This window comes from Phoca vitulina, unplaced genomic scaffold (assembly GCF_004348235.1).
Source record: "Phoca vitulina isolate PV1807 unplaced genomic scaffold, GSC_HSeal_1.0 scaffold63, whole genome shotgun sequence".
Classification (NCBI taxonomy): Eukaryota; Metazoa; Chordata; class Mammalia; order Carnivora; family Phocidae; genus Phoca; species Phoca vitulina.
Window position 1 is genome coordinate 9,231,608 of NW_022589766.1, and position 23,966 is coordinate 9,255,573.

The following is a 23,966-nucleotide window of genomic DNA, read 5'->3' on the forward strand; positions in this document are numbered from 1 at the left end:
CCAAGAAGAAAAGGCATAGGGAAGTTTTGCACTTTCTAGGAGGACTAGATAAAGAGCAGACAGATGCCTCTGTGTGGAGAAGAGCCTTGTGGAAGCATCAACAGGAGATCAGGAGAGAGACCCCGGGAGGGTGGAGGACACATGAAATAGCCACCTCACAGAATCTCCAGGCCGGCTGTCAGAACACAAGAGGCCTCCCGGTATAGAGAGACACTGGAACTTTAAAAGTTACAGGCTCATCAGCTTGATGGTGTTCAACAGTCATGTAGGAGCTTTTAGTTCCTTTTTTATCTGGTTTCTTCAAAAAATAAATGGAATGAGGGCCTTCCGAGATTTGGGATAGTCCTCAAACATCTTGAGGTAGAACCTAAAAGACAAGAAAGGAATAACTATAGTAAGCAGTGGTCAACCATTGAGGTTTGCTGGGTCTGAGATCCTTGTTACAAAGCAAGCTACAGTTACTCAGGGCCTGACTCGTGCAGATGGCCATTTGTCCATCTTCCTTCTCCCTCCTGCATCCTCTCCCGTAAATAAATGTTGAAGTTTCTTGTGTTGGGAAATAAAAAGTAATAGCCAGAGGACTGTGGTGATGGTTGCACAACATTATGGATGTACCTAATGCCACTAAATGGTACACTGAAAATGGCCAAAATGGTAAATTTTATGTTATGTGTATTTTATCACAATAAAAAAAGGGAAACGCTGGAAGGAACTGCTCAATGGATTCACTTGGGTTGAATCAGAGAGCCCAAAGACCATGAGCAAGATTAATCCTAGAGAACTGGCAATGTTCCCAGGAAAATATCCCCTCATGAGGCCTTGGGAATGCCAAGAAAATGTTACCTCATATTCTGGGTTGAATTGTGTCCCCCCAGAATATATGCTTGAAGTCTTAACCTGGAAGACTTACCTGGAAATAGGGTCATGGCCGATATGATTTAGTAAGGTAAGACAAGGGCATCCTGGAATAGGAAAGGCCCTTAATCCAGTGTGACTGAAGGGGACCAGAGACATCAAGACAGAGACAGGCAGGGGAGGAGGCCATGTGGACATGGAGGCAGAGACTGGGGATGGAGCTGTAGACCATGGAACACACTGGGTTGGGGGTGCAAACAGAAGCCAGGAGGAGGCAAGGAAGGATCCTCGCCTAGAACCTTCAAAGAGAACATGACCCTACATACACTTTGATTTCAGACTTCTGCCTCCAGAACTGTGAATGAATAAATTTCTATCGTTTTAAGCCACTCGGTTTGTGGTCATCTGCTTTGGCAGGCCTGGAAGATTAATACATGTTGTGAAATGGCTTTCTCCTTCAGTGACCAGGCTGAACTAGCTAGTTGAAGCTGGTAGCTCTCAAGTGAAAATCACAGGCAGCAAACAGTAATAATATGTGACAAGAGGTGGCTGGTTTCTCGTGCTATGCTTAGCGAGGTCTGATGAGTTGCTTCTCACAAAGCCCAGTTATCCCCACAGAAAAGATGCCTGGCCTTCCTTATGGAGCAATCTGACCTCAGAGGTCAGGGCCACAGTTTGGATTTTGCTGTTGCACCTGCTGGAGACCTCTGGTGGAACTCCTGTCCCTCCCCTGACCGGCCCCACCTGAGACCACTTCCCAGGGTCCCTCCGACTGCTGGCTGACGCCCTCTCTGCCCTCTCCCTCTCCGCCTCTGGTGGGCAACAGACTCTGCCTCAAGAGAGGAGAACGAGGACTGGCTTACAAGCTGGGGACGCCCTGCAGCCCGTCCCTACCAAGGCTAGCAGGTGGCCGGCGCCCGTCATAAGGACAGCTACTATTTCATTCATTTCCGACATGTCTGCATAAAGTCCACTCTGAGGAAAAGAACCCATTCTTGGTTTAACCTTCAAAACTACAGAATTAATCATTAGCCCGACTAAAACACCCATGCAGGAGCTTAAGGGGTCCCCCAGGTCCTGGTTCCAAGGCTGCTCCCCCTTTGGCTATCCCTCCCTCGCTCTGTGTCTCTCCAGCCACAAATGCCATTTTAGAGAAAGGATCTGAAGTTCAAGTGCAAAGCCCGATAGCAACTTAGTGCGTAACTCTTCCCCTTGCAGTGATGCTTTTAGTTAATGCTTTTGTCCCCACCCCATCGCAGGTACAGGGTCTGGGGGGGGCAGGTGGAATTTAGTAAGGCTTTAGGCTAGACCTACAGAGGAAAGGTTCTAAACCCCTACAATTCCTGGCATTCCCCAGGTGAGGGGACAGTCCTGAAATCACACCACATAAGCATTCACTTACCCTACCTTCCCAAGAAGCCAGCCATGACCTTGGCTAGGCTTTATGGAGGGTGGGGGTCACGGATAAAGGGGAGTGCTAGAATAAGCCCTGGTGTCACACAGATTCCAGGAGAATAATCCTGGAGTGTCCAGGGCTCTGTGATTACCTGAACTATTAGCACCAAAGCCAGAATTAAAGATAGTAGCCACACTAGGCCAGGGGCTAGGCTTTTCCCTGGCGGTACTGTATCGTGGCTGGACCTCAGGATTATCTGTGAAGCTGTGGACAGTGCTGCCCATGGGACACACTTTGAGAAATGTGGCAGAAGTGAATTTGAATTGAAGCATGGAAATGGAAGATACTTCTTGGACCTCTGGACCCTTACCTAGAGCCCATGCAGGTGAGCCTGCTAGGAGGGCACAGAGCCCAGGCCAACTAACTCCTAACTTCCTTGCCCAGAAGCCTTCTTCTATAAGGTGGCAGATGGCTTCCCAAGTAACCTCGGGTGTGCCTCTCCCTACATGGGTTTAGTTTTACTCATAGAAAAAAAAAAAAAAGTGTTTACAATACTGTCGCCCAGCTGAATTCCAAGTTCAAAGTCAGAATTTACCAGTCCAGATTTCTGTATCAACCTTACCTTATAAAAATACATGTCTCAGGTTTCTATACCGGACTCGGAGTGCTGGAAGACGGCTTGGAGCAGAAAGCTATGTGATGAATTGAGAAATTTACCTGTGGTGGTGGAAAGCTCGCAGCCCCAGGAAACAAAGTGAGAAAAACGCAAACGCAAGTGCTGGGAGGGACCAAGTGGCCAGGGCATAGCCCGTCCATTCAATGACCTCACCAAGGAAATTGGCTCCGGAAACATACGTAAACAAGCCACCTGCGGGCAGAAGAACGAAAAGGTCCGTCATCAGAACTGGGTCACTGCCACATTCAAACCCCTCTGCTTCGTTCCAAAGCACATAAAGGCAGTTATGACAAATGTGGGGCTGGAGACTTCCTTATGGTCATCGCAGCCTGGCACAGTCCTCTTGGGGAGAAGGATAAACACAGTGACAACAGCCTGTTGCCCTCAGAACTTCCCGGAATCATGGCCCCAACCGCTTGATGGGCTCCAGCCAATCTCTAGCAGCGACTGCTGCACCCCTTGGCTCCAGGCAAGACAATGATGAGGAGCAGGAGGTCGGGTTTTCGTTTTGTTCCCAAGCCACCTCTCACCTTCTCACCTCTCCCCTGGACGCCCGCACAGCATATTTCAGGTGGGTACTCAGACAAAATGAACAACCCGCTATGTGACAATAATAAAAACCTGAGTTGATGCTAGAAGTAATGACATTTTCCTGTGGCATATGCCCCTCCCCACCCCTGCAAAGGAGTGTATATACTCTGTTCAAGTTGAAAGAAGTGAGTGGGAGCTGCAGGGGCTTTGCCCTCCTGGGGGCTGGTGAGGTCTGCTTCTGCTGATTTTCAAGGTTTGCTTTTCTATCCAACCATACATGTCTGATATCAAACCTGTAAATAGAAATCAACACATTTCCAATGATAGTTAATGTATCCACTTTCTGCCCTACAGTAAACTAGTTTTTTTCTTTCCATAGTTATATAAAGAATCTTTTGTATTTAAATCATTCTGTAACATACCTTAATAGTTGGAAACTAACTTTGACAATCTAGCTTTTAAGAGAATTCTCTGCTCTTCTTTGTTTGGCTAATTATTGAGTGAATATTTAAAATCCCAAAGCTCCTTCAAGTTATCTTCCCTAAAGATGTCACTACGTCAGCAGCTCCAGACCTGTGATCTCCCAGACCCTGGGAGAAACCACTGACCTCCCACAGAGGGTCTATAAATTGTTGCTGGTATATGGGCCTATAAATTGCAAACGGCATATCTCAATATTTGGCATCATTTTTGTTTGATGTAGACACCATGAGGATGTCAGCAACATTTAAATTCATTTAAATGTGTTACTGAATTCATTGTAGCTGTCATTATTTTATTAATAAATGAATATCAATATCATATTGTAATTTAGGAAAGATTTTGAAGTAAATAACAGGTTCTATTTACATCAAAAGGAGCCATCAACCTACCCAAATACCACCTAAAATAGCAAAGGATTACTTGGACTAATTCACTCTCACCTGCTTATGTTTGTCAACCTCGCACCTGGTTTCTTGGGAACAGTTAGGATTTCAAATATTCTGTGACTTCATATCTGAGAAAGCATTTGCACTTGTAAGACCTCCCATCCTAATTTTTGATTAAGTAATTATGGTTCTCCATACCTTTAAGAAAATACAAGTGGCAGGAAATACATACAGTACCAGCCCTGACTACTCACTAGGTAAGTCTAGGTCAACCGGAGAAGACAAGTAACACACAACTCAGCTTTATGGGCTAATTCATGAAGGACCAACACAGCGGTACACATGATGCTTAATTTTCTGTGTTAACCTGACTGGGCTATAGCGTGCCTAGATATTTGATTAAACATTATTTCTGGGTATGTCTGTGGAGCTGTTCCTGGATGAGATTAACATTTAAATCTATACACTGACTAAAGCAGATTGCCCTCCCTGACGTGAGTGGGCCTCATCCAATCCATTGAAGGCCTGAACAGAACAAAAAGGCCAAGTAAGGGAGAGTTCACTCTCTCTGCCTGACTGTCTTTAAGCTAGGACATCAGTCTTCTCTTGCACACAGACTAGAGCTTACACCACCTACTCTCCGGGTCTCCAACTTGCAGGTAACAGATCATGGGATTTCTCAGCTTCCATGATCACGTGAGCCGATTCCTCATAACAAATCTCCTTATGTTTCTATAGCTGTATCTGTATCTATATCCTATTGGTTCTGTTTCTCTGGAGAAGCCTAATACAGTACATGGTAATCTTACCTACTGTGACGAGGTGGCAGCCTATTTCCACCTTACCCCAAGCCTTGCACTCCACCACCCTCAAGGTATTATGATGTTGCACATTCCCGAGGGTGCCTCTAGCTGAACTTCCAGGTTTAGATCAGAAAAAGCAAACGTGTTGTGGGCTGGAAGGGGATGTGAAGGAGAAGTCAGAGGCAAACGGATATATTGTGTCATCTGCCCTCACCACAATCTCTCCATTTGCTACTCATAGCATAACCTCTGGGACAGGCTCCCAAGGAAGAGTGGAAATTTGGAGGGCAGGGGAGATATTACCTTGCGGAATCCTATAGATGACTTCTCCAGGCTTCCTGAGCTGGCGCAATATATAGTCACTATGAATGTTGATTCCCATTCCCAAAATAAATAAGAAGACACCTTAGCAAAAAAGACAGAGGGAAGAAGTTAAAAATGTATCCTGGTGGGGCGCCCGGGTGGCTCAGTCGGTTAAGCATCTGCCTTCGGCTCAGGTTGTGATCCCAGGGTCCTGGGATCGAGCCCCACATTGGGCTCCCTGCTCAGCAGGAAGCCTCCTTCTCCCTCTCCCTCTGCTGCTCCCCCTGCTTGTGCTCTCTCTCACACACACTTTCTCTCTCAAATAAATAAATAAAATCTTTTTTTAAAAATGTATCCTGGTTTTGATGTTTTTCTCACAAGCTAAGTTATTTTTTTTTTTTAAATGAAGAGAAGTGCATTTAATTTCAAATTCTGAGAACGTTACAAAGATATGGCAAAGGGTGGCTAAGTAGCCGTTGTCCCAAATTTGGGTAGAGAGGCCATTTGTGCATAGACCAAAAGACTGAAAGTATACAGTGTCACATGATGGAGGCAGGTGGGAGAGGAGAGAAAGGGAACACCACCATTGTCCAATTAATGAATGAATAATAGCAAACTTTTGGCTCATTCCCAAATAATTAAATTGTGGTTGGCAAACTCAACCGCTAATTCCAAACCCTCCTCCTTTGCCTTCCCCCACTATAGAGGCTGGAAGGCTGAAAAGTGGTCGTGTGACCTACTTTTGCCACAACGACATAAAGGGAAATTTCCCTGGAAATGTTTACTTTCCTGATAAAAGGGAAGATGGGACCAGTGCCTCTACTGCCTTCCTCCTCTTTCATTGCCAGATGTGATGCCTTGAGCTCTAGCAACTGTCTTGCAATCATGAAGTGAATATGATGAGGACCACAGGTAAACATGTTAAGAACAGTGGAATAGAAAGTATAGGAAGTTCCTGGGATCTTAATGATATCTGTAAGCAACTAAAGGAATGCAGAAGCCACCTACCTTTGGACATTCTTGTTATGTAAGAAACAGACATTCTTAATTATTTAAGTCACTATGAACTGGTTTTCTGTGACTCACTGCTGAGAGCATTCCTGAGTGATATACCCATTCTCATGAAAGTAACATGAGTCAGACTGGGGAGCCTGGCACCTAGCAAACTGGCTTCAACCACTGCCAGTTCACACACAGTCTTGTTCCGCATTCACTGGCTCAGAAAGAAGCCCGGGTCTGAGGTGGGGAGAGCCAGGATCAGGGATGCGAGGTCTTGCACCCCAGTGGGCACCATGACACCCCAGAAACACTCACTGTTCCACATAGATGCCCAACCTCCACCTCTCAACAATATGTATTTGTGCTGATCAAAATACATGAGGCAAAAAGCAAGAACACTTGAATTAAAAACGGATCTCCTCTCACCTCATTTGCTACGACAGGAAACAATGAGTCTTGTCTAGTCAAAAGATCACTGGCCGTTGTATAGTGACAAGTGGTGACTACACTCATCTTGGGGAGCACTGAACAATGCACAGAGTTGCTGAATTACTACACTATGCATCTGAAACTAATATAACATTGTATGTCAACTATGCTTCAATAATAATTTTTTTAAAATATTGGCCTGGAAGAAAGGGAAACTAGGGAGAGACACCAATGGCAGGAGGTTGAATGAAGGAGGGGAGACAACGGGCACAGCTGGAGACAAAGCAGAAACCTTAGACTCAGTGTCTGTGTGTCCTTGGGCAAGTCACTGACCTTCTCTCAGCCTCTGTTTTCTCATCTGTAAAATGGATTTGAATAGTACCTGTTTCACAAGGATGGCACAAGACTCACTCATGTGTTCACTCGTTCATTCATTTATTCATTCAACCAATATTGAGAGCTTATAATACACCAAGCGTTGTCTTAAACACCAAGGATACAGTAGTGAGAAAACAGTCAAGGTATCTGTTCTCATAGAGCTTACATCTTAGTGGAAGAAGACAGAAATGAATTCAAATAACTAAAATATTTTAAATCATATAATGTCACTGCAAAGCAGAAAATCATAGGATCATGAGATAGAGAGTGAACAGGAGAGGGGAGGAGGTGTCTCTACTTAGATGAGGTGGATAGGGAAAACTTTTCTGAAGATTTGGCATTTTGTCCTGTGATCTGAATAATAAGAATGCACAGATCTGAGGGAGAGCAATCTGGTATAGGGATTAGCAGGTGCAAAGGCCCCGAGGCTAGAATAGGTTTACTCTGTTTAAAAAAACAGAAGGAAGGCTGGTGTAGCTGAGACTTTAAGATAGAGAGAAAAGTGGGAAAATGTGGACAGGATGATAACTAAAAAAACACACTAAGCACTGTAGGCTTTGGTGAGGAGTTTGGATTGTTAAGTGCGAGAGAAAGCCATTGGCAGGTTTGGAGCAGGGGAGAAATAGGAAATGATTTCCATTTATTATTGTTACAAAGGAAGTAAATATGTTACATGGAATACTAAATGTGAATTAGCAAAAATAAGAAAACCCAGACACCTTATTCCTACCACCCAGAAATTATAACCATTAAACACGTTAGTGCATATCTTTCTAGATTTTCATCTTATATAATATCTAGGCCATATTTCCATTTCCCCAGATGGCCCCAAAATCCTTCGTATGGCTGGTTTGTGAAAACCAAAGTCCAGTATAAGACCATACCTGGCATCTGGTCATTATCTCTTTAAAGGTCATTTTAATCTTGCCCAGACCCTTTCCCTTTAAAAAAAAAAAAAAAAAAAAAAAGATTTTTTAATTTATTTTAGAGAGAGAGAGGGGAATATGCGTGCATGCAGGTAGAGGGGCAGAGGGAGAGATTCTTCAAGCAGACCCTCTGCTGAGTGCAGAGCCCAACGCTGGGCTTCATCTCATGACCCATGAGATCATGACCTGAGCCAAAACCAAAAGTCAGATGCTCAACCGACTGAGTCACCCAGGTGACCTGACCCTTACCTTTTTAAAAAATTTTCAGGGCACTGGCTTCTTAAAAAGACACCAGACAGTTGTACCTCAGAATGTCCCCCTTTCTAGATAAGACTGGCTCACTTCCTGATGGTGGCATTCAACTTACCTCTTCATTCTCCTTATTTCTTGCAAACTAACATAAATCATTTTCCTGTATGGTTATATTACCAGTTCAACATATAGTTAGGTACATTTATTGGTTTGTTCTCAGTTTTAGGGTCTTCCATGTAGACCTTTTTTAAGTTTTATTTATTTAAGTAATCTCTACACCACATCGGGGGCTCAAACTCACGACCCCAAGATCAAAAGTCGCTCGCTCCACCAACTGAGCCAGCCAGGGTCCCCCATTTAGATTTTTTTTAAACGAAATTATTAAGTTTCATGATTCAAAGGGCAAAATCATATTGAAAGAGAAGTTCTGCCTGCCATCCATTATCTTTCCCCCAGACCTACAGGTCATCTTTTTAAAATTAGTTTCTTTTTTTTTATCAATCCGATATTCCCTTTTCCAGTTTTATACACACACACACACACACACACACACACATTTTCCTTCCATCCTTTCTACATGAAAAGTAGCATTCTAGATACACTGTTCACACTTTATTTTTATTTAACCACATATTCTGGAGATACTTCACAGGAACACAGAGATCTTCCTTGTTTTTGTTTTGTTTGTTTGTTTGTTTCTGGGGCTCCAGAGCACTCCATTGTGTGCATGTATCAGCATTCATACGACCAATCCTCCAGTCATTTGTGTTTTCAAACGTTCCCTCTGACTGCTGTGTGCAGAAGGGACTATTGAAGGCCGGTACCGGCGGCAGGAAGCTTAGTGTGAAGGTCACTGTGGCGGTCCCAGCAAGAGGCCATCACGGCTCAGACCAGGACCAAGTCAGAGGCGCAAGGGAGAAGTGAGCCCTGTGAGTACATGTTATGGAGCTAGATGCAGCCGTACTAAACTGACAGAGAATTTGATGTGTGATGTAAAGAGAGGAATTAAGGGTAATCCCAGCATTTTGGTTTAAGCCAAAATAATATACAAACGATTGAACCTTCCCGACTTGAGTTCCTCTTGCAGATAATGAAAAAAAAAATTCAACAGTGTTTTCTACTATGTTAGATAAAATGGTCAGGAAAAGTGTCTTTGAGGAGGTACAAATGGTTAGACACCTAAATAAAGTGAGGGACCAACCTCCATGAGTATATGTGGACAGAACGTTCTAGGCAGAGGGAACAGTCTGTACAAAAGCTCTGGGGCAGGACCAGCTTGACCATTTCAGGCCCAGCAGGAAGGCCACTGAGGCTACAGCACAGTAACTGGACGGAGGCAAGAAATGGGGTGGGGAAATCGGGCAGGACCAACAACATTTAGGCATCACAGGCATAGGCAGTGATAAGGAATTCGTCTTTTATCCCAAGAGTAGCAGAAATGTACTGGAGGATTCTGAGGTGGGGAGTGACATGATTTTCAAAGAGCTCTCTGGCTGTTTTATAGAGAAAAGAGCGGGGTAGCAGGGAGAGAAGAGGAGAATGGAATTCACTGCGGGGTAATTGCAGTGGGTGGGGGGGAGGTGCTGGGGATTTAGGCGGGGTGTGGGTAAGAAGTGGCCAGGTTTACTTACCCAGGCTAAACCGTACGTCTGTGTACCACTCAGCAGGGTATTCAGCACAGTAAATCAGATAGTAGGCTTGGAGCAGTCCATTTCCCATGCAGAAGACAAACCCTCTGACAAGAAACGCAACTGGGAAAGGCCTCCCTCTAGTGAGCAATGAGTAAACAAAGGTCCTGAGATAGATGGGAAAGAAATGTCAGGATGCAGCGTTTAAAAAGAAAAAAAAAAATCAAACAATGAGATGAAACAACAATTATATCAAACCCATTTTTAAGGGGCATCTGGGTGGCTCAGTCGTTAAGCATCTGCCTTCAGCTCAGGTCATGATCCCAGGGTCCTGGGATCGAGCCCCGCATCAGGCTCCCTGCTCAGTGGGGAGCCTGCTTCTCCCTTTCCCTCTCCCATTCCCTCTGCTTGTGTTCCCTCTCTCACTGTGTCTCTTTCTGTCAAATAAATAAATGAAATCTTAAAAAAAAAAAAAACCCATTTAAAAAATCATTTCCCTTGAACTTATGCAAAAAAGAACATTACTCCTCCATAGAGCAATCCTTTATGCTATTATTTGTCTTGCTTCATTAAAGGCCATAGTAGTCACCATTTATTACCTTATTTTATTCTCAAACCAGCCTTGAAAGGTAAATTTCATCTCCATCCAGTAGTTAATAAATTCAATCCTATGAGCCCACGATTGGAGCTCGGCTTTTTATCAATCTACAACCCAGATGACACTGGAGAAAGGGAGAGCCTCGCTTGCCCCTGCAGTGGTGGGATGACATTTTGATAGCAGCCATTCCACCGTACAGCTTACTAATTGTCGCTCTGATATGATTTAATTACCGATATTGTGGCATATCCTAGGAAGTGGACCGCAGAATCTCTCGAGAAAAGAAAGATATTCCTCTAACTGTTAGGAAGCATGGAATCTAGAGGAAGCTAGGAAAATAGGATTAAAAATATATAAACAGCCTCAAAATAAGATTTGCCCAAGACATAATGCTAAATACTAGAAATCAACTACATTTTCTTTATAATTTTTCTTCTTTTATGGTGCACTATTACAATCATACAGGTGAGTTCATAAACCTACGTGAATAGTTTAATGCATAACTATTAAATAAACACCCATATAGTCATTAAACAAGTCAAGAACTAGAACATTGCCTTCACCCCCAGAAGCCTCCCTCTCTATTCACCATACCACTATCATCCCAGAGCTAACCACCATCCTGATTTTTGTAAAAGTCACTTCCTTTTGCTTCTTTACAATTTTACCACATTTGGATTTATGCCTAAAAATATAGTTTATTTTGTTCATTTTTAATTCCATATGAATGGAGTCATATTCTATGATTCTTAGAGTATCCATTAATGTCTTATTTCTTTAACTCATCATATTTCTCAGATTCAAGCATGTTGTTGCATATAAGCTACAGTTCATATGTTTTCATTGTTATTACCATTAGGTATGAATATACCACATATGTTTATCTATTTTACTCTGACGGATATTTGGGTTGCTTCCAAAGTCTTGTAACCTCTCAGAGCTATTTCCCCATTCTTTAATGATTTTACATTTTATGTTTAAACCTTTGATACATCTGGAATTTCTTTTGTTGTAAGAAGTTAGGTAAGACTCCAACTTAATGTTTTTCCTAATGCTAGTAAACTTACTAAATTCTTTTCTTTCACTGACATGCACTCTCATTGGTATTACATACTAATTTATCATAAAAATTGGTTCTTTTTCTAGACTCTTGATTCTGTCCCATTGATCTATTTATTGTCAGTACTACACTGTCTTAATAATTGTACTTTTAATATATGTCTTAATACTAGGTGGGGCAGGGGCACCTTCGGCTCAGGTCATGATCCCAGGGTCCTGGGATGGAGCCCGGCATCGGGCTCCCTGCTCAGCAGGGAGTCTGCTTCTCCCCCTCCCTCTGCTCCTGCACTCTCTCTCTCTCTCTATGTCAAATATATAAATAAATAAAATCTTTAAAAAAAAATTAGGTGGAGCTCTTTTTTTTTTAAGTAAACTCTACTCCCAACCTGGGGCTCAAACTCACAACCCCAAGATCAAGAGTTGCATGTTCTACTGACTGAGCCAGCCAGGCATGGGGGTGGGGAGGCTATTCTTATATCATTACCGATTTTGAGGATTTTCAATTTATTCTTAATTACTTATTTCTTCATGTGAACTTTAAAACCAATTTACGAAACACCCCCTCCCAAATTTTAGAAATACTCTTAAGTATAAAAATTAATTAAGGGAGTGAAATAGCAGGAGGACCTCCAAGAGTTCACCCCGCCATAAAAGCAAAAAAAAAAAAAATAAAAAAATAAGAATCAACTTTTTCAAAACTCAGTGTCAGCCAAAGGCTTACAGCAACCTGGGGAGCATTTAAGCAAGAGAATGTCTGGCTCTCGGGAAGGGCAACAAACATTGTGGCATTTTCATTTACCCTAGTCCCATTTCCCACTTTCCAGCTTGGCAGAACCTGAAAAGTAACAACCCACATTCCCAGGATTGGAGGGAGGAAAATGGGGCTGGAACTCTTTCAAAGCCTCAATCCCAAAGAGAAATCATCGTTTAACCTGCCTGGTGGTTCCCTAGAAGACTCTGCTCAAAAGGCTAGTCTTTTCCACCTCACTCAAACACACCCAGTGTTCATGTCTTCTGCCCATTTCTTGACTTGAAATCAAGACACTTCTCTGAAGAAGACATACAAATGGCTAACAGACACATGAAAAAATGTTCATCATCCATTAGCCATCAGGGAAATTCAAATCAAAACCACATTGAGATACCACCTTACACCAGTTAGAATGGCAAAAATTGGCAGGGTAAGAAACAACAAATGTTGGAGAGGTTGTGGAGAAAGGGGAACCCTCTTACACTGTTGGTGGGAATGCAAGTTGGTACAGCCACTTTGGAAAACAGGGTGGAGGTGCCTCAAAAAATTAAAAATAGAGCTACCCTATGACCCAGCAATTGCATTACTGGGTATTTACCCCAAAGACACAGATGGAGTGAAAAGAAGGGCCACGTGCACCCCAATGTTCATCGCGGCAATGTCCGCAATAGCCAAACTGTGGAAAGAGCCGAGATGCCCTTCAACAGATGAATGGATAAAGAAGATGTGGTCCATATATACAATGGAATATTACTCAGCCATCAGAAAGGATGAATACCCAACTTTGACATCAACATGGATGGGACTGGAGGAGATTATGCTAAGTGAAATAAGTCAAGCAGAGAAAGTCAATTATCATATGGTTTCACTTATTTGTGGAACATAAGGAATAGCATGGAGGACAATAGGAGAAGGAAGGGAAAAATGAAGGGGGGGAAATCGGAGGGAGAGATAAACCATGAGAGACTATGGACTCCGAGAAACAAACTGAGGGTTTTAGAGGGGAGGGGGGTGGGGGGATGGGTTAGCCCAGTGACGGGTATTAAGGAGGGCATGTACTGCATGGAGCACTGGGTGTTATACGAAAACAATGAATCGTGGATCACCACATCAAAAACTAATGATGTACTGTATGGTGATTAACATAACATAATAAAATTAAATTAAAAAAAACAAAAAGAGAATCATAAGAGGAAAAAAAAAGTACCCAGTGCTAAATGTTTCTGGGGAAGGGGGAGGTTGTTGAATGTTTTACCAGGACAGTGGCCTGAGGCAAAAGATAATAGGTGGGGCAAATAACAAACCCACCAAAAAGCTTTAAAGGAAAGACGGAGGAATGCGATGCCCCTAAGGGGTTTTGAAAATCTCAGGTATATTTCCGGGAATCTAGACTGCCATGACATGCATAGGACCATGCATATGTTCAAAACAGACCTAAAAATGTCTTAAACTCTCACCTCTGATTGACCTTGAGGTTTGCCCAAGTAGCTAACGATGCTAAAAGCAGAGCTGTAAACTACGTGGGTGATTACTGAAGGAGTCTCTAACAGGCACACAGAGGCCCTTGGCAAAGACCAGGAGACATTGGTTTGAGGTGTTTACGTAAGGCTCTGTCCCATGGTTAACTGATCCTTGATCTAACCAAGCAGTGACTTCAGTGGCCACAACAATCAAGACTTCAGAGATAGGGCGCCTGGGTGGCTCAATTGGTTAAGTACCTGCCTTCGGCTCAGGTCATGATCTCAGGGTCTTGGGATGGAACCCCTGCATTGGGCTCCTTGTTCAGCGGGGAGCCTGCTTCTCCCCATGCCTCAGCCTCTGCTCCTCCCTCCACTTGTGCTCACTCTCTCTCAAATAAATAAAAATCTAAAAAAAAAAAAAAAAAGCTTAAAAATGTCCTGAGGGACACAAAAAAAGACCTGAATGAGTGCAAAGGAACCCCTGTACCCGAACAGAAGGGTAATGTCGACAACAGCCTTATAAACATATTGTCACCAAAAACAATACGTTTACTGAGCTCTTATTATTTGTTCCGTTCTAAACACTTTGCATATATTGGCTCACTTAATCCTCACAGCCCTATGAGATGGGCAGATGAAGAGTCAGACACAGTGCGTGAGGCTAGGTGACAGGGTCATACAGCTAGCAAGTGGAAGACGCCCTACAATTTAACCACAGAGTGCACCACAGCCTGAATTTTCTCTTAATTAGCTTAAATTTTGAGATATAATTCACATACCATAAAATTCACCATACTAAAGTATACAATTAAATGGTTTTTAGTAGATCCAAAAAACTGTGCAACCTTCACCGGTTTTCCATTTACCTCTATTTACTGGTTGTTTTACATATAGAAGAAGGCCTTTGATTTTTCTAATATTAATATATTAATTTTGTTCCCAATCACATCCTTAATTCCTATTTATCATAGTTTTTCAGTATATTTTCCAGGATTTCCCAGGTATATCAATATTTGCAAATAATGTTATACTCCATTCTTTAAAAGACCCTGGAAGCCTTCTCTCTCTCTCACCCTCAAAAAAAGAAGTTGGGGGCACCTGGATGGCTCAGTCAGTTAAGCACGAGACTCTAACTATTGATTTGGCCTAGGTCATGATCTCAGTGTTGTGAGATCAGCCCCAAGTGGGGCTCTGAGCTCAGTGCAGAGTCTGCTTTGAGAGTCTCTCCCTCTGCCCCTCCCCCCACTCACACTCTTTCTCTCTAAAATAAATAAATAAATCTTTAAAAAAAAGAACTAAGATTTTCTTCTAAAAGGATACAAATATAAAACCAACAAAATGTAATGTTAAATTTGGATTGGAAATATCAACATGAATTCATGACTTTTAATACTGACCCACCCAAAGACCTAGGAGTGATGACCCACCAGCAGCAATAAGCACTGGGTCTCCATTTGTAAATACTATTCTCTAAAGGAAGCAGGCCACCATGGAGAAATAGCTCATTCCAGATCAGAGGCAGGAAAAGTACAAGGTGAGACAGTTCATGGTGTTGGAAAGTAAGGAAACAATTGAAGATTAAAGGCGGGACAGGGAGGGGTGCCTGGGTGGCTCACTCTTGGTTTCGGTTCAGGTCATGATCTTAGGGTCCTGGGCTTGAGCCTTGGGTCTGGCTCCACACTCAGCATGGAGTCTGCTTGTCCCTCTCCCTCTGCTCCTTCCCCCCACCCCCGCTCTCTCTCTCTCTCTCTCTCATAAATAAAATCTTTTAAAATAAATAAATACATAAAAGGGGGGGTGGGGTTGTCGAAATTACATGGGTGCCAAGTGGAAAGGAGTTCCTCTACCCAAATCTGTAACAAACTGGGTATGGAAAAGAAGAACGACTGTAGTTGATTGTAAACATCTGTAAACTGAGGTTAATCTTTACTACCTCGTTGGATTCTTGTAAAAATTAAATAGGATTCTGCAAGGAAAAGTGCCCAACTGCAGGATAGTTGCTGAAAAATTTGTCTTCCCATTCACACCCCATAAAGCCTTGAGGGCCTGAAGGTGGCTTACGTTCTTAAGGGGAAAGGGTCCTGGAAGGCTACAGAAAGGCTACTTTTAAAATAGTTGTTTACATCCCAGTGTGGCCCTGTCAGTGCCAAAAATGCCCCCAAAATTGGTCCTTGCATGTAGCCATGCTTCCAGATCAAATCATGTAACTGCCCCACCCTTAACTTCTGGACTTTTTAAGTCTAAATGCAAAGCCAAAACTCACTGCATCTCATCCAAAGGAGTATGTAATAACCAGAACAGGCTCACGGCTATAATAAACAACCCTAAAGTATCAGAGTTTCCACATAATAAAAGTTCGTTTCTTGCTGGTGCCCCCGTGCAATGCTGTTCAGGGCTGGTGCTCTGCTCCACAATCATTCAAGACCCATACTCCTCCAGGGCATCCTCCTCTTCTGGTTGGCAAACAGACAGAGAGAGAGCATGGAGGAGTGTGGACAGGTTTTCCCAAGGGCCAGGCAACAGGCTGCAAGTGGAATAGATGACTTCCACCCTCACTCTTCTGCCTGCGCACCCTCCGCAACACCCCCCATGCTAACTGCAAGGGAGGCTGGGAAATGTAGCCTCGCTGGATTTCATTGCAGGAAAAGGAAAAGAGAGTCAAGTAGCCCAAGAGGCTGACAATTAGTGCTGTGGAGGGTTGCTGGTGAGTCTCACCTTCAGATCCCACATATGCCCTGAGACTCAGTTTCCCTGGTTTGGGACCACTTTGCTTTAATTCCTTCCTACACTGCTAATGACCTTTTCATTCTTTTGTGTTTGTTCTGATACAGAGACTGATAAGTACTCTGTAAATATAAAGTTTTCTATCACTGCTAAGTAAATATTCATTTGGGGGACTCTTATTGGAAAGGGTTAACTGAAATTGCAAATCCAAATTAAACCAAAGAAACAACCTTTAAAATTACACATCTTCCATAGACCAACTCATATTTAACTAAGTCTTCTTCAAATATAAATCCTCTTGCTAAGATTATCAAGCCTATTGAAGACTTTTCACTATATGAAATTTTAGACTTCATTATCAGTCAAAATAAATTCAAACTCTATATATATAAATACAAGGTTCCCATGTATACATTTACTTGTTATGTGTAGTAATGACTCCCTCAACCCATGTACCCCTTCACCCACCACCCCATTGTTTTGCTTTCCTTTACAGCAAAACTCCTCCAAAGAGTTGTCTATACTTGCCATCTCTTTGTCTTCTCCTCCTCTTCTTTCCTCCCTCCCCTGCCATTGAAACTGATCCTGGCAAGACCACCAGAAATATCCACATTTCCATATCTAAGAGTCAATTTTCAGTTCCCTTCTTGTTTGACAATTTAATCACTCCGTCCTTCTGGAAACACTTTCTTCACTCAGCTTCTAGCACACCGCTTTCTGTTGGTTCTTCTTCTACTTTACTGATGTCTCCTCATTTTCCTTTACTGGTTTCTCACTATCTCCTTGACCTCTAAATATTAGAGTGCTTCAGGGCTCAGGACTCTTCTCTTTATTTAAAACCACTGTAGATGGGACCACATTTTAGTCGCATATCTTTAAATATCATATACAGAATGACAACTCCCAAATTTATGTCCTTGAACTCAGACTCATATAGTCAATGTCCCACTAGACATCTAGTTTAAAGGATATCTCAAACTTAATGTATCCAAACACAAACCCCTGATTCCCCACTTTTCCCAAAATCTACACTTCCCTAAGTCTGTCCCTTCTCAGTAGATGGCAAGTTCATTCTTCCAATTGCCCAGATTGAACCACTGTTGACTCTTCTCTCTCTCTCTCTCTCCCTCTCTGTTTCTTTGTCTCTCTCTCTTTTTTTAAAGATTTTATTTATTTATTTCAGATAGGGAGCAAGAGAGCAGGAGCAAGGGAGCAGAGGGAGAGGGAGAAACAGGCCCCCTGCTGAGCAGGGAGCCTGACGTGGGGCTGGATCCCAGGACCCTGGGATCATGACCTGAGCCAAAGGCAGATGCTTAACTGACAGAGCCACCCTGTCTCTTTTTCTCCATCTCTTTCTGTCTCTCTCTCTCATACCCTGCATTAAATCTATTAACAAATCCTGTCAGCTCTACCCTCAAAATATTTCCAGAATCTGACCACTTCTCACCAACTCTATCAAACAGAAAGATAATAAGAAAATCTCCAAAACTTGGGAACTTAACTGCAGACTTCCAAATAATTTATAGTTCAAAGAGGAAGCCTCAAAGGAAATCAAAAACTATAAGGAACTCATTGAAAATGAAAATTACAACATATCAAAATATATGGGACATAGCTAAATCAGTGCTGGGAGGGAAGTTTGTAGCACTAAATGCATACAATAGAAAATAGGAAAGGTCTCAAAACTCCCACCTTAAGAATCTAGGGAAAAAAAAAGCATAACACCAAATACTGCCAAAGGAAGCAGAAGAAAGGCAGTAATAAAGATAAAGATAAAAGCAGAAATCAATGAAATTCAAAACATTAAAACAATAACTAAAACAAATAAGACAAAGAGCTATGCTTTGAAAAGATCAGTGAAATTTATATACCTTTAAAAAGACTAATAAAGAAAAAGAGAGAAGATACAATCAGGAATGAAACAGGGGTTATCATTACAGAACCTGAAAACATTAAAAGAATAATAAAGAAATACTATGAACAACTCTACATGCATAAATTCGACAATTTAGATGAAATCCTTGAAAAACACAGCATCATAGCTCACCCTAATGAAATAGATCACTTGAATAGCCCTGTAACTATTAAGGAAATTTAATTCATAATTTTAAACTGCCTCCTCAAAAAAATCCCAGGTCCAAATGATTTCACTGGAGAATTCTACAAACATTTAAAGAATTAACACCAATTCTACATAACTGCTTCATTTTATAAAGCTACAATCACCCTGATACAAAAGCCAAACAAAGATAGTACAAAGAAAAAAAAAAAAAACTGCAGACCACTAACCCCCACAAATATGAACACAAAAATATTTAACCAATTGTTAACAAACAGAATTCAGGAATATATATATAAATAATTATGCAGAATGAGTAAGTGGGGTTTATTCCAGGGATGCAAGACTGGTTCAAAATTCAAAAATCAATCAATGAAATCAACTATATTATCAGAACAAAAAGAGAAATATTGTGATCATATCAGTCATTGTAAAAAAAATGTTTAATGAAGTTCAACACCCAATAATGATAAAAACTCAGAAAATAGGAATAGAGTAAATCTTCCTGAACTTAATAAAGCACATCCACAGGAAACATTATAATGAATGGTCTAAGATCATTAACAAGACAAGGATGTCTATCTATTCGCACCACTCTTACTTAACAAAGTGCTAAAAATTCTAGTCAGTACAATAAGGCAATAAAAAAAAAAAAAACACATCAGAAGGGAAGAAACAAAACTGTCCCTGTTTGCAAATGACATGACTGTCTCTATAGAAAATCCCAAAGAATATACAAAAAACCCCAACCTCCTAATAAGTGAATTCAGCAAGTTTGCAGGATACACTATATTCAATTACATTTCTATATGTTATTAATGAACATATGGACACTGAAATTAAAAATACAAAGTAACATTTACAATAGTTCAAAAATAAAATACTGAGGTGCAAATCTAAACGAATATGCACGGGACTTGTATGGTGAACACTACAAAGCATTAATGACAGAAATCAAAGATCTAAATAAATGGAGACAGGGGCACCGGGGTGGCTCAGTTGGTTAAGCGACTGCCTTCGGCTCAGGTCATGATCCTGGAGTCCCAGGATCGAGTCCCGCGTCGGACTCCCTGCTCAGCAGGGAGTCTGCTTCTCCCTCTGATCCTCCCCCCTCTCATGCTCTCGCTCTCTGTCTCATTCTCTCTCTCAAATAAATAAATAAATTCTTTTAAAATAAATAAATAAATAAATGGAGACATACTATGTTCATGGATTGAAGGACTCAACATAGTAAAGATGTAAATTTTCCCCAAATTGATCGTGAAATTCCTATAAATTCTAGCAAGATTATTTTATAAATATAGACAACATAATTCTAAAATTTATGTTGAAAGGCAAAGGAGTTTTGATAACTAAAACTATTCTGAAAAAGAAGAATAAAGTGGGAGGAATTTGCTTACCAGATTTTAAGACCAATTGTATAACTGCAGTGATCAAACCTGTGTGGTATTGGTGGAGAGATACACACATAAATCAAGGGAACAGAGAACACAGAAATACACCTACACAAATAGGCCCAACTTATTTTTTTATAAAGGTGCAAAAGCAATTAAAAGGACAAAAGATAGCCTTTCAACCCAAAAATTCTCAGAATCTATGGCTAAGCAAAGAGGTCTTAGGCTTGACACCAAAGCACCATCCATAAAAGGAGAAAAATCATAAATTGGACTTTATCAAAAATTTTAAAACTTTTGCTCTTCATAAGACCCTGTTAAAAGGATGTAAAGAAAAGCTACATGTTAGGGGAAAAAATATTTGTAAACCACATATCTTACAGAAGACTAGAATTTAGAACATATGAAGAACTCTCAAAACTCAACATTAAAAACAAAACAAATTCAATTAGAAAGTGGGCAAAAAACATGAAGAGACATTTTACCTACAGGTATATAAAGATAGCAAATATGGACATGAAAAGATGTTCAACATCGTTATCCTTTAGGAAATGCAAATTAAAACCACCATGAGATATTATTGCAAACCTATCAGAGTGGCTAAAATAAAAACTGACAACATGAAATACTGGCAAGGATATGAAAAAATTGGATCATTCATACACTGCTGGTGGGAATGTATAGCCACTCTGGAAAACAGCTCAGCAGTTTCTTCAAAACCTAAACATGAAACTGCCATATTACCCAGAAATTGCACTTCTGGGCATTTATCACAGAAAAATAAAAACTTATGTTTTCCAACATTTTGTATTCAAATGTTTATAACAACTTTATTCATAACAAAGACTGGAAACTCAGATGTCCTTCAATTTGTGGATTATTAAAGAAACAAGTACATCCATACCATTGAATACTACTCAGCAATAAAAAGGAAAGAATTAACAATACATACAACAACCTCAATGAATGTCCAGATAGTTATGCTGATTGAAAAAGAAAAAGCCAATTTCAAAAGGTTACATGCTATATTCTGCCATTTATATAACATTGTTGAAATCACAAAAGTATAGAAATGAAGAACAGATTAATGGTTGCCAGTGATTTAGGTGGGGGTGGGAACAGGAGGAAAGTGAGTGTGGCAACATTAGGAATCCCACTGGTAATGGAAATATTCTGTCTCTTTACTATAACCAACATTCTAATATCCTGGTTGTGATACTGCAGTATAATATTGCAAAATGTTACCTTTGGAGGTAACTGGGTAAAGGTTACACATGATATCTATGTATTATTTCTAACAATTACATGTGCATCTACAATCATCTTAAAATAAAAAGTTTATTTAACAAATACATGATGTCCAAATGTATATCTGTCATGAGCATTGGTGGCTGACTTGGAGAATCAGTTTTTAACTGTGGACGTCTATAGAGAGATTCTCTTTATCTAGCTTTAGAGATAGGCCTTAAATTCTATAGGCCAGTGGCAGATATGGCTGAGTATTAAAACTACCTTACCTACTATAAACTCTTTCAGAGATTTATGAAAGCTCTCTGGAAGATTTTGATGCCACCAACCACCAACTCACCCACAGAGCAGTTCTAAGAGCTAAGCCCAAGAGATGCTCAGCTATGTGAAAGGTAACCCAGAACCTGGCATAATTCTTCAGGAAAAAAGTAATAAATAAATACTCAAGAAATATAAAAAGTACTCAGTAAATAAGTAATAGATTATTCTAAGTTTTATCCATCATCTTTCTGTTTGGTTTCTATATGGGTAACTGTGGCAAAGTGAAAATGGATGGTGAATGTACTACTTCCAAAATACCTGACTGTCTTAGTTTTTTGTTATTGCTGCACAATAAATCACCCTAAAACTTAATAGTTAAAAACATCAACAAACAGGGGTTTTCACTTACAGTTTGTATATGTCAAGGAATTCAAGAGTGACTTGGCTAGGCAGTTCTGACTCAAGGTCCCTCATGAGATTGCAGTTAAGGTATTGACCAGGACTGCAATCATAAAAGGCTTGACTGGGGCTGGAGGATCTGCTTCCAAGATGGCTCATTCATATGGCTGGAGAGTGGGTGCTAGGTGTGGGCAGGTGGCCTCATCTTCTCCGCACATGGGCCTTCTCCACATTCACTTCAACAAAGGGGAGCTTGGTTATCCTCATGCCATTGTGGTAGGCTTCCCCCAGAAGAAGCAATCCAAGATATAGTGCCAACAGAAGCTCCCTTTTTTTGTGACCTAGTCTCAAAAGTCACATACTATCACTTTGTCACATTGTATTTGTCAGAAGCAAGTCACAAACTCTGGCCCCCATCCAAGGAGAGGGTAATTGGGTACCATATTTCCAAGGAAATTGTGTCAAAATAATTCGTGGACATATTTTTAAACTACCACAATGACCTTGGCAACTTAACTCCTCCGCACCTCAGTTTTCCATTGATAAATGGAGGATAATAATGATGCCAACCTCAGAAGGTAGTTGAAACAATTAAATGGTATAATTGAATATAACTGGTACATATTAGAACTTAATGACTCTTTCTTTCCCCAACCAAAGGAATATATCAGTTTCTCTCTATAAATATGAGGGCCAGCAAAAGACCAACAGTGAAACTAGTCTTTGTGCCTTACTTAGTCTTTGTGTCTGCTCACATCATATCCCCCTTATGGGGCCCTCTCCTCCTGATTCCCTCTTTCTCTCAGGTTCTCAAGATCCCAAACATGCATGACATAGACATGCTTGGTCATACCCCAAAAGGTTTCTTTTTCCTGGAAATTTCCCAATCTTAACAGTTTTCCAATTCTCTTAATGAAACCTACCATTCTTTTGTCCCAATCCCTCAGGATGCTCTACTTCCTGTTATCTTCTAAGTGATGGCTAACCCCCATGGCCAACAACCTTTCAGAAGCAGAGTTAGCACCTGTTGTGAGTACATTTGCAACTGATCTTAGAAGACTAGGAAAGTGACACAAGTTACCCTTCTCAAAAAAAAATCTCTTACACCAAATAGAAGATTGAAAATTAAACCCTACCCCCCTGAAAGAAAGTTGAGCCTGTCACTCATTCACGCTTCACAGGAATGCTTTAATCAAATAATAATCAGGTGGCACTCACCCTACCTAAGATCAACTTCACTGTGAAAATGAGAATTGTGATTATGAAGGAGAGATGCCATTTTGCAACTGGACATACTCAGGGAAAGGAGGACCCTAGACAGAGTTTTTCAATGTGGAGATTCCCTGTCATTGGGTATCTCCAGGGAACATGAAGGCCCTGCCTGAGTGATACGAGAAGTAGTGAGAAAGGAATGCTCAAATGAATGTGAAAGGACATTTTTCTCAAAGTCTTGTTGGTCTTGCATGTGGCAATGAAAAACATCTCCCAAGATGACTTTGGCCCATCCCCTCCACGATGGCAGACAAGGAGCAGTCAATGATGCAGGATTTCATGTTGTCTCTCCTTTGGATCTATTTGCATTTTTTACCTGGCTCTCTGGAAACATATTGCTTTAAAACAAAACAAAACATTTGAATGGTAAGAATTTCAGACATGTTTTAGGGCCCAAAGAAAAGAGTTGTAGGGGCAGATGGTTCTTTGGTACCAATCAGATTGTGTTCAAGTAGCCCTATTCTGTTTATGCACCCAGGTGACGGAAGGTCCTGATAAGTAGGCATCTATCCTGATATCCAGAGAGAGAGAGAGAGATTGCTATTGCTGAGCCAGGGAAGAATCTGAAGCTCACAGATAGGGTAATTTTCCTAGGGCCACACGAGATGGGATTCAAATGAAGGTCCTCTTTTTCAAAATAACTCACTCATTTCCAATTGGAAAGAGAAATTGTGATCATCATATACAACTGGGGAA

At 41.1% G+C, this 23,966-nt stretch overlaps 1 protein-coding gene across 1 annotated transcript in view; it reads right to left on the reverse strand.

The window, feature by feature from the left end:
• Positions 1–300: 300 nt before the first annotated feature.
• Positions 301–23,966, reverse strand: part of SRD5A2 (steroid 5 alpha-reductase 2) — a 40,943-nt gene continuing 17,277 nt past the window's right edge. Inside the window, exons 2-5 of the mRNA XM_032391668.1 lie at positions 10,049–10,212; positions 5,434–5,535; positions 2,969–3,119; positions 301–367 (exon numbers count right to left, since the gene is read on the reverse strand). Of these exons, the coding sequence (XP_032247559.1) occupies positions 301–367; positions 2,969–3,119; positions 5,434–5,535; positions 10,049–10,212 (484 nt within the window). The remainder of the gene's footprint in view (positions 368–2,968; positions 3,120–5,433; positions 5,536–10,048; positions 10,213–23,966) is intronic.